This window comes from Physeter macrocephalus, chromosome 1 (assembly GCF_002837175.3).
Source record: "Physeter macrocephalus isolate SW-GA chromosome 1, ASM283717v5, whole genome shotgun sequence".
NCBI classification, from domain to species: Eukaryota; Metazoa; Chordata; class Mammalia; order Artiodactyla; family Physeteridae; genus Physeter; species Physeter macrocephalus.
This window is the reverse complement of record NC_041214.2, coordinates 92989592-93000920: the sequence shown is the minus strand read 5'-3', so window position 1 is coordinate 93000920 and position 11329 is coordinate 92989592. Positions and strand designations below refer to the sequence as shown.

The 11329-nt window shown below is 37.4% G+C and overlaps 1 protein-coding gene across 1 annotated transcript; it reads left to right on the top strand.

Moving 5' to 3' along the window:
• The first annotated feature begins 9240 nt into the window (after window positions 1-9240).
• On the top strand, window positions 9241-11112 carry ARGFX (arginine-fifty homeobox). Its single transcript, XM_055085477.1, is given in 5 exon segments — window positions 9241-9282; window positions 9544-9684; window positions 10528-10933; window positions 10936-11015; window positions 11017-11112. Coding segments are annotated over 5 exon segments (765 nt in total).
• The last annotated feature ends 217 nt before the right edge of the window (window positions 11113-11329 follow it).

Below are 11329 nucleotides of genomic sequence, written 5' to 3'. Positions count from 1 at the left end.
ATCAAGAGGGCTTGAAAATGGGCAGTCATGACAGGTAAGCAGGGGGAGGGGAGGGATAGAAGGGGAGGGCTCCAGAGTATTGGGGTTAAGTGGTCAAAAACGATTTAAAAGACTAAAGGAGCAAGATTAAGAATGCGGATCACTCAGCTCCATCCCCACTGGAGGGAGGTGACAGAGAGTTGTAAATTGAGGACAGAGTGTTGTAAATTTAGAACAGAGGGAAGATCTGATTGCCTTATGAAAGGCAGGGAGTAAATGTGAGACTCCTTATTACTGAAGGTTGGTGTCTGCTTTGCAGAGCTCCTGTACTTTCCCAGTTTGTGCTAGCCTGGACTTTGAAAATCCTCGTTAGACTATTCATCCTTAGAAGCTCCATCAGAGCAGCAGTTTTTGTGTGTTTTGTTCACTGCAGAGTCACCAGACAGAGATAAGCACTGGCTGTAGAAGGCAGCAATAAATACTTGCTGAGTAAGTGCAGTGCCCCTGGTGGCAATTCTGTCTTGTGCTTTCCATAGCCCTGATCTGGGAAAATACCCAAGTCCAGATGAAACCTATGCTTCTTTGTTTAATATGCCAGTTTTAGCTGTAGACTCTCAAATGCCCCTCCTGAGGAAGTGGGCAGGGGTTTAGATTCGCACACAGGAGTTAGTAAGACCTGATTCACAGTTAAGCTACTCTAGCTACCCAGACTTTGAGAACTTTACTTCCCTTCATTTATAAGAGGATGCTAACAATTGTACTTCTCCCCATGTGTTTGTTGAGAATTAAATGAATCACGTATATGAAGCACTTAGGTGTTTAACACATGGAAAACATCTCCAAATATTATTATTATTATTACTATTATTATATTTAACCAGATATTTACTATTTCTGTTCCTCTTCATTCCAAAAGTTCCAATTTTCCCTTTAGCATGAAGAACTTTCTTTAACATTTCTGTAGAACAGGACTAATGGACACAGATCTCATAGTTTCTCTTAATCTGAGAATGCCATCATTTCACCTTCATTCTTTCTTTTTTAATTTTTTTATTTAATTTTATTTTTTTATACAGCAGGTTCTAATTAGTTATCTATTTTATACATATTAGTGTATATATGTCAATCCCAATCTCCCAATTCATCCCACCACCATCTATATTGATCAGGATATTGGTCTGTTGTTTTCTTTTTTTGTAGTATCTTTGTCTGGCTTTGGTATCAGGGTGATTGTGGCCTCATAGAATGAGTTGGGTACACGGGCCTCTCACTGTTGTGGCCTCTCCCCTTGCGGAGCACAGGATCCGGACGCACAGGCTCCACGGACATGGCTCACAGGCCCAGCCGCTCCGCGGCATGTGGGATCTTCCCAGACCGGGGCATGAACCCGTGTCCCCTGCATCGGCAGGCGGATTCTCAACCACTGCGCCACCAGGGAAGCCCTTGCTGGAAGATTTTTAATCACAGTTTCAATTTCATTACTTGTGATTGGTCTGTTCATAGTTTCTATTTCTTCCTGTTTCAGTCTTGGAAGGTTATACCTTTCTACGAATTTGTCCATTTCTTCCAGGTTGTCCATTTTACTGGCATAGAGTTGCTTGTAGTAGTCTCTTAGGATGCTTTGTATTTCTTCAGTGTCTGTTGTAATTTTTCCTTTTTCATTTCTAATTTTATTGATTTGAGTCCTCTCCCTCCTCCTCTTGATGATTCTGGCTAAATGTTTATCAATTTTGTTTACTTTCTCAAAGAACCAGATTTTAGTTGTATTGATCTTTGATATTTTCTTTGTTTCTATTTTATTTATTTCTGCTCTGATCTTTATTCTTTCTTTCCTTCTACTAACTTTGGGTTTTGTTTGTTGTTCTTTCTCTAGTTCCTTTAGGTGTAAGGTTAGATTGTTTATTTGAGATTTTTCTTCTTTCTTGAGGTAGGCTTGAATTGCTATAAACTTCCCTTTTAGAACTGCTTTTGTTGCATCCCATAGGTTTTGAATCATCGTGTTTTTGTTGTAATTTTTCTCTAGGTATTTTTTGATTTCTTCAGTGATATCTTGGTTATTTAGTAATGTATTGTTTAGCCTCCATGTGTTTGTGTTTTTTACGTTTTTCCACCTGTAATTTATTTCTAATCTCAAAGCTTTGTGGTCGGAAAAGATGCTTGATATGATTTCAATTTTCTTAAATTTACCGAGGCTTGAATTGTGACCCAAGATGTGATCTCTCCTGGAGAATGTTCCGTGTGCACTTGAGAAGAAAGTGTAATCTGCTGTTTTTGGATGGAATGTCCTATAAATATCAATTAAATCTATCTGGTCTATTGTGTCATTTAAAGCTTGTGTTGCCCTATTAATTTTCTGTCTGGAGGACTTAGTAATGTATTGTTTAGCCTCCATGTGTTTGTGTTTTTTACGTTTTTCCACCTGTAATTTATTTCTAATCTCAAAGCTTTGTGGTCGGAAAAGATGCTTGATATGATTTCAATTTTCTTAAATTTACCGAGGCTTGAATTGTGACCCAAGATGTGATCTCTCCTGGAGAATGTTCCCTGTGCACTTGAGAAGAAAGTGTAATCTGCTGTTTTTGGATGGAATGTCCTATAAATATCAATTAAATCTATCTGGTCTATTGTGTCATTTAAAGCTTGTGTTGCCCTATTAATTTTCTGTCTGGAGGATCTGTCCATTGGTGTAAGTGAGGTGTTAAAGTCTCCCACTATTACTGTGTTACTGTCGATTTCCTCTTTTATAGCTGTTAGCAGTTGCCATATGTATTGAGGTGCTCCTATGTTGGGTGCCTATATATTTATAATTGTTATCTCATCTTCTTGGATTGATCCCTTGATCATTATGTAGTGTCCCTCCTTGTCTCTTGTAACATTCTTTATTTTAAAGTCTATTTTATCTGATATGAGTACTGCTACTCCAGCTTTCTTTTGATTTCCATTTGCATGAATATCTTTTTCCATACCCTCACTTTCAGTCTGTATGTGTCCCTAGGTCTGACGTGGGTCTCTTGTAGACAGCATATATATGGGTCTTGTTTTTGTATCCATTCAGCGAGCCTGTGTCTATTGGTTGGAGCATTTAATCCATTCACATTTAAGGTAATTATCGATATGTATGTTCCTATTACCATTTTCTTCATTGTTATGGGTTTGTTTTTGAGGGTCCTTTTCTTCTCTTGTGTTTCCCACCTAGAGAAGTTCCTTTAGCAGTTGTTGTAGAGCTGGTTTGGTGGTGCTGAATTCTCTTAGCTTTTGCTTGTCTGTAAAGCTTTTGATTTCTCCCTCGAATCTGAATGAGACCCTTGCCAGGTAGAGTAATCTTGATTGTAGGTTCTTTCCTTTCATCACTTTAAATATATCATGCCACTTCTTTCTGGCTTGTAGAGTTTCTGCTGAGAAATCAGCTGTTAACGTTATGGGGGTTCCCTTGTATATTATTTGTCATTTTTCCCTTGTTGCTTTCAATAATTTTTCTGTCTTTAATTTTTGTCAATTTGATTACTATGTGTCTTGGTGTGTTTCTCCTTGGGTTTATCCTGTATGGGACTCTGCACTTCCTGGACTTGGGTGGCTATTTCCTTTCCCATGTTAGGGAAGTTTTGGACTATAATCCTTTCAAATATTTTCTTGGGTCCTTTCTCTCTCTCTTCTCCTTCTGGGACCCATACAATGTGAATGTTGTTGCATTTAATGTTGTGCCAGAGGTCTCTTAGGCTGTCTTCATTTCTTTTTATTCTTTTTTCTTTATTCTGTTTCACGGCAGTGAGTTACACCATTCTGTCTTCCAGATCACTTATCCATTCTTCTGCCTCAGTTATTCTGCTATTGATTCCTTCTAGTGTATTTTTCATTTCAGTTATTGTATTGTTCATCTCTATATGTTTTTCTTTAATTCTTTTAGGTGTTTGTTCTTTAATTCTTCTAGGTCTTTGTTAAACATTTCTGGCATCTTCTCGATCTTTGCCTCCATTCTTTTTCCAAGGTTCTGGATCATCTTCACTGTCATTATTCTGAATTCTTTTTCTGGAAGGTTTCCTATCTCCAGTTCATTTAGTTGTTTTTCTGGGGTTTTATCTTGTTTCCTCATCTGGTACATAGTCCTCTGTCTTTTCATCTTGTCTATCTTTCTGTGACTGTCTTTCTCATTGTTTTGGTGCAAATTCTTCATTAAAGGGATAATGAGTCCTTTCTCTTTCATTCCCATAACAAAAGTTCTCAACTCTGATGCAATTTATTTTATCCATTTAAGGTTTTTTTCCCTTTATTATTTCAATATAAACTTTTAAAAATTAGCTATCAAATATATCTGGAATTGCTTTTGAATTTGGTCAGCTAGAGTGTAATTTAATTTCTTGTACACTAATGGCCACTTCTATTCCTACTAACTAGAAATGCCATCTTTCCATGTCTGCTAGTGTTTGTTTGTTTGTTTTTCTATATTCTATTCTAGTGCTGTTAGCCTTTTATAAAACTGGTACTGCAGCATTCCATATGTTACCAATTTAGAGTACGTTTTGTTAGCTGGCCGTCCAGCCTATTCTGTTTTCTTTTTTAAAAATTTCTCAGATATCTTTGGATAATTTCTCTTCCCAATATTTTTAAAATACAAAATTGCACTCTTTAATTAAGGCTTTTAATTTATATTTGGCCATCTCAGAGTAGTTGTAACATTAGGTTGGTCAGTGTGGATAACTATGGCTCCCTATTGGATAGATACACCATCTGTACAGCCAAAGATTAACACATACAAAGCAAAAAAGGCAACAGTTACTGCAGCTTAGGCCTTGTGACCAATTACACATGATTTAAAATTACTTCCCATCCACATTACTTGTCCACCATTTAACATTGCAACCGAAGTGTTACACATGTGAAACAATCACTAATGGGCAAAAATACGAAACCTGTAATATTTTGTATTATAAATACACTCATGCATGAGTAAGCAAGGGATTTGCAGTGAGAATCTACAGCTGCAGAAGCCTGAAAATGATTTACAAAAATTGTTAAATCATTAAAAGATTGTTTGAAAATATATACTTCTTGTTGCAGACTCCCACTGTACATACAACTATAAACACTGTTCCCTATGTAAACAATATAGGAAATGTATAACAAGACGTGAAAAGTCTGGACATTTCCTTCAAACAGATATTAAAGGCAATGTCTTTTTTTTTTAAGTTCTGCAGCCCCATTTTAAAAAATTTTTTAATGTTTTATGCAATTTTTAAAGGTTACACTCCATTTACAGTTATTACAACATTGTCTATAGTCCCCATGTTGTATAATACATTTTTGTAGCCTATCTTACACCCAATAGTTTGTACCTCCCACTCCCTCACCCTTATAATACCCTTCCCCCTGCACTGGTAACCACTAGTTTGTTCTCTATATCTGTGAGTCTGCTTCTTTTTTGTTACATTCCCTAGTTTGTTGTATTTTTTAGATTCCACATATAAGTGATATCATACAGTATTTGTCTTTCTCTGTCTGACTCCATTTAGTATGATAATCTTCAGTTGCATTCATGTTGCTGCAAATGGCATTGTTTCATTATTTTTTATGGCTGAGTAGTATTCCATTGTATATATGTACCACATCTTTATCCATTCATCTGTTGATGGACACTTAGGTTGCTTCCATATATTGGCAATTGTAAATAATGCTGCTATGGACATTGGTGTGCATGTGTCATAGCAGTCCCTTTTTATGCTTGATGAAACTGAGGTGAAGAGTTTAAACTGTTCATGATCACATTCCTAGAAAAGTACAGTTGATAAGCAAAATTTTTACTATTAAACATAAATGATTCAGAGATTACTGAATCTCCACTCCACTTCTAGCCACTTATCTTAACAAACGTAGTTCCTGCTCATAACAGTTCCATCTCAGGGTGAATCCCTCTCCTTTTGGAAAAAAAAATTGCTGAAGATTACATTTTATTTACTTATTTCAACATTTTATTATATAGACAATTTAAAACATAAACAAAAAAAGAGGGGAGTTCCCTGGTGGTCTAGTGGTTAGGATTCAGTGCTTTCACTGCTGTGGCCCAGGTTCAGTCCCTGGTTGGGGAACTGAGATCCCACAAGCCACATGGCATGGCCAAAAAACAAAAAAAACAAAACCACAACAGAATAGTATAATTTCATGGGTCTATCATTCAATCTTAGCAAGTATACATCTCATTTAGCATAGTGTTTTTGAGGTTCATTCATGGTGTATAAAATGCATCAGTAATCCATTACTTTTTTTTTTTGCGGTATGCAGGCCTCTCACTGTTGTGGCCTCTCCCGTTGTGGAGGACAGGCTCTGGAAGCACAGACTCAGCGGCCATGGCGCACGGGCCCAGCCGCTCCGCGGCATGTGGGATCTTCCCGGACCAGGGCACGAACCCGTGTCCCCTGCATTGGCAGGTGGATTCTCAACCACTGCGCCACTAGGGAATCCCTGTAATCCATTACTTTTATTGCTGAATGGTATTGCATTCTATGAATACAAAAAGTTGGTGTATTCATTCAATAAGGAGATTTAGATTGTTACCAACTAGGCAATAATGAACAATGCTGCTATGAATAGTTGGGTATACATCTTTGCAGAGATAAATGTTCTTATTCCCTTGGGTAGATTCCTAGGAAGAAATTGCCAGATGGTTTTTCAAAGTGACTATATCATTTAACAGTCCCACCTGTAATTTCCAATTGCTATATGAAAGTTCCAATTTCTCCACACTCTTCCACATCTTCATTTATATATCTTCTTTGGTGAAAAGCTTACTCAAATCTATTTATTAGGTTTAAAGGATTTTTAATAGGAATATATGTCTTCTTATTTTTGAGATACAAGAGTTTATTATAGATTCCAGATGCAAATCCTTTCAGATGTATGATGTTTTCCTTCTGCCTGAAGGATGATCTTTAACATATCCTATAGGGCAGGTCGGCTGGTAATGGATTATTTCAACTTTTGTACGTCTAAAAGCATCTTTTCACAGATGACTTTTCTCAGAATGGTCTGATGAACTTTCCAGTGTATACTTGTTGATGTTTGGGAGGTTCTCATCTTCTTAAGCCCTGATGATTCCCTGCTGTCTTCCTTCTGCATCTTTGTGCACAGATAAGTGGGAAGCCACAGACAATCAGCAGCTCCAAGATCCATTTGATAGACACAAGAAAGGAGGTGTCAGAACAGTCTGGTTCTTACACCAATATATAGGCATAAATCTTTGAGGCAAAAAATTGTTATAGCCTTACTAAAAGGGATAATATTACAAATAAACACAGAAGCAAGCTGATAATAATGTAAGAGTATGTAAAAAGGTAAATACATACACAAAGATTAGTCTTTTCCTTCTTTTTTATCACCTTGAGCTTTTTATTTAATTTACTTTTATATGTTGTGTTTAATACACAAATAGATAATAAATTTAAAGCCTTTACCTTTATTTTTAATACATAATTAAATCACACATTGTATATATCATATAGGATTTAACATCTTAACTTGTAACATCTTTCTGCTAAACAGACAATATACAATCCAATGAGATAGTTCCATTCTTTTTTAATTTAATTTTTATTTTATTTTGGCCTCACTGTGCCGCATGCAGGATCTTAGTTCCCTGACCAGGGATTGAACCCACGCTGTGTCACCTACAGTGGAAGCGCAGAGTCTCAACCACTGGACCACAAGGGAAGTCCCAACACTCTTTGGTTCATATCAAGGCTTTGAAATCCAGTGAAAAATTTACACTTAACAGCATATCTCAATCTAAATGCTAAATTTTCATCAGAAATACTGACTCTGCATTTAGAGTTCATAAAATTTACAGTTGAAAGAGTAGATTCACATATGCAAGTTGTTTTAAGCATATTAAAAAGCTTCCCAATAACTGGATTGAATACCAGTGTTTAAAGATAAAATAATTAAAATTCAATAAAATTAAAAATTCGGTACTTGGTGGAACTAGTCACATTTTTGTGTTTGACAGCCATGTTGGGTAGTGGCTACTATACTATACAGAATAGCTCTAGAGAGTAATTGGGTTGCTGGGGAACAAGGATGGTTTCAAATTTGTACTATTTCCATACATGACTTAACACAAATACATGAATAAAACATTGTCTTGTTTTAAAGCAATATGGTAACTAGTAAGTTGTAGAGATCGCAAATGCACCCCTACAGGATGAATGTGGGGGCAAAAGAGTTATCTTAATATTATATAAGTTTCTTGTAACTTAAAACAAAATTCCTAGTAACAGCATTTCATAAATATATTCCAAAAGTGCTGTATCACAAAAAACTTATTTCAAAGTAAAGATTATACGCCTGGTAAAATTACACTATTTAATTAAAAGAATAGGATCAGGGGACTTCCCTGGCTATCCAGTGTTTAAGACTCCGTGTTTCCACTGCAGGGGGCAAGGATTCGACCCCTGGTTGGGGAACTAAGATCCCAAATGCTGCGTGGCATGGCCAAAAAAAAAACCAAAAGAAGAGGATCAGAGTGTTGATGAAGATATGGCTGTTTAAGGTAAATGCAAACAGTTTGAATAGAATACTTTTGTAAAATGTGAGTAGAAAAAAATCAATAATTATAATTAATATTTTATATATTTGATTTCAAATACATATGAACTTCAAAAATAAATTAGATACTATAAGTTTAGGAATATGTACATTTAAATATGTGATTATGTTAAATATATGTGTAAAAGTTATTTCTGTGTATGTTCATAAGTAGCATTCGTTTTATAGTTTTGTTGATAGTGTTTATTCTTGTCTGGTTTTAGTGTTGGTGTTAGGGACTTCAAATACAGACGTGAGGACCAAGTGAAGACTCTTCTTCCTTATACTGAAATGGGCATATAGCAGGAGAATTAGCACAACATTGCCTTGAATTCTATAACTTACTTGTTTTTTTAATGGTTATTAGTCCATTCAGTTCTTTTTCAGCAAATTTTGGTAATTGTATTTTCTTAGAAAATTTCCTTTTTCTCTCCATTGCCATTTTTAAGAATATTCCATAATTTTTCAATGGTTCCACATATTTAGTTATGTCTCATTTCTTATGAACCTTTTCTCAGAGGAGCGAATAGAGCTTCAGAAAGCCTGGAGAAGAAAAAACCCATTTTCTAGATGAGATAGACTAGGCTCCTGAATAAATAAATAAGAAGAGGAAACCCATTTTGAAGAGTGTGTTATATATTCAGGCGCGGGGACATGAGGTTTTTTCCCAGTTTCTAAAAGAAGCAAAATATGGAAAAGAAGAAAAGGGAAACCAGTGTCCACTGTCCTGAGGTTAGGCAGGGTAGACAGACTGGGTACAGAGAAAATTGAAGAGGTAACATTTCCTAGCAGGGACAAACTAAAAAACAGAGGACAGAGTGCTGTTACACAGGGCTCAGCCTCCTAGAGTCAAGACCTGGGATCTTTATCTCCTAGATTCCAAGCCTGGTTGGGGGGAAGATATGGGAAATTTACAGTTGTGGTATTTTGGGGATTTGAGTGGCAAGGGGATCGTGTTAGTGTAACCACCTCCTCTCCATCTCTGCTCTACAGCAAAATGGAAGAAGCCTCACGAATGCACCTCATTCACTCACACACACACAGCATGAAGAGTTGGAGGCTCTGTTTAGTTGCAACATGTTTCCAGAGAAAAACCTCCAGAGAGAACTTGCTTTAAAACTCAACCTACCAGGTGTCAAAAGTAAAGGTCTGTCTGATCCTCTGAGATGTGCTTTCAGCCCCCATTCAAATTACATTCTACTTAGTATTCAACCTGGAAATTCCCTCTGTAACAGAATGAAGAAGTAACATTGTTACTTCATTGTAACACAATGAAGTAGTAACACTTCATTTATTGAGTACGTACTGTGTGCTAGTACTGAGCTGGGCACTTTGTATATGTTGGCTTTATTATCATCCAGTTTAAAAGGTGAGGAAAAGTGAGTTTCGGGAGCCAAGTGACTGGGTCACGGAGATAATACATAGTATAACTGGAATTAGAACTCCAGAGGTACGAAAGAGTTCAAATTAGAGAAATGGCTCTCATTCAGACAGACTTCTTACTTAGGAACTTCTCTAGCAAAACCCTGCAATCATTTATTCACAACATTACCAACAGACAAGTAACTCCTCCAACATCTGAGTCTGCTAAGGCCCCAAATTTTTGTTAGAATATTGCTCACTGAAGAGGCCTTCTAAAATAATCCTTGAAAATCCCTTAGTTCAAATTCTCCACCTTTCCCTACATCCCTGAACTTCCTTCTCTTCTCTAGAGTTCAGGACCCTTTCTCTGAACCCCCAACACAACCTCTGAGACATACCCTCCTTTTTGTTCTTTCTTTTTCCTCTGGGGCCCAGCCTTGATCCCTCATTGTTCCTATCGACTCCATTCATACCTACCTCTGCTCTCTCAGAACTCAGTATCATAGTGATTTGGAGAGGACATGAGGGTTATAATCTCACTTTTTTCACCCAGGAGAAGCCTCAAGCTCCTTCTCCAGTAACAGACCATAATCTCCTCTCTTCCCCCACTCCCAGATTTGGTTCAGGAATCAGCGGTTCAAAAAGAGGAAGCAGCAGTGGCAACTAGAGCAGCAATCACTAAAGCCACCGAACCAGGTCCTTCTAGCCAAGAATGTGCCCACAGCATCAACCAGTCCTCATTCTTTTCTCCCTGCAGTTTCACATTCCTATAGCTCCCACTCACCTCAGCCCTTAGACCCTTTCCATTGGGCAGGGGACTCCATAATCACTGAGATTGCTACAAGTGATGTCCAAATGCAAGATCCTCAGTTGGAGAGGCTAGTGGCCTCAATTCCTGCTTTGTACACTGATGCCTATGACATAGCACAAATCATGGAACTGTACAGTTTTCCTGGTGAGGATGAGATAGCCAGCTCTTCTTTCCACTCTCTGTATCATTATCTCTCACCGACAAGGCCCAGTTAGAACAGAGTTCCTCTCTTAGCCTCTTTGCTGATCCAGCTGTAGGTTTATCTCCTGGGCAAACCTGCTTCAGTATGACAAAGCTGGAGCTTTGCAGCCTGCAGTCTAAGAAACAGCCTGGAATTCCAGAACCCCTTCAGTATGGCACACTTTGGATGTTGCCGATCAAAGTACTAATAAATATCAGACAGTATTGAAAAAGGATCTTCTTGCATCTTGTACATGCTCTTTCCTTTGTCTGCTTTTAACCCAAATATCTGGCTCAGTGTTACTTTGATTTCCATGGAAATGTTGTAAAAACTAGGAGTTTCCTGCAAGTATAGCTCAGTACTACACAATCAGCCCCACAACTCTCCCTGGAGAGGCCTTCCTAGTCCCTTCGATGGCCAATGAG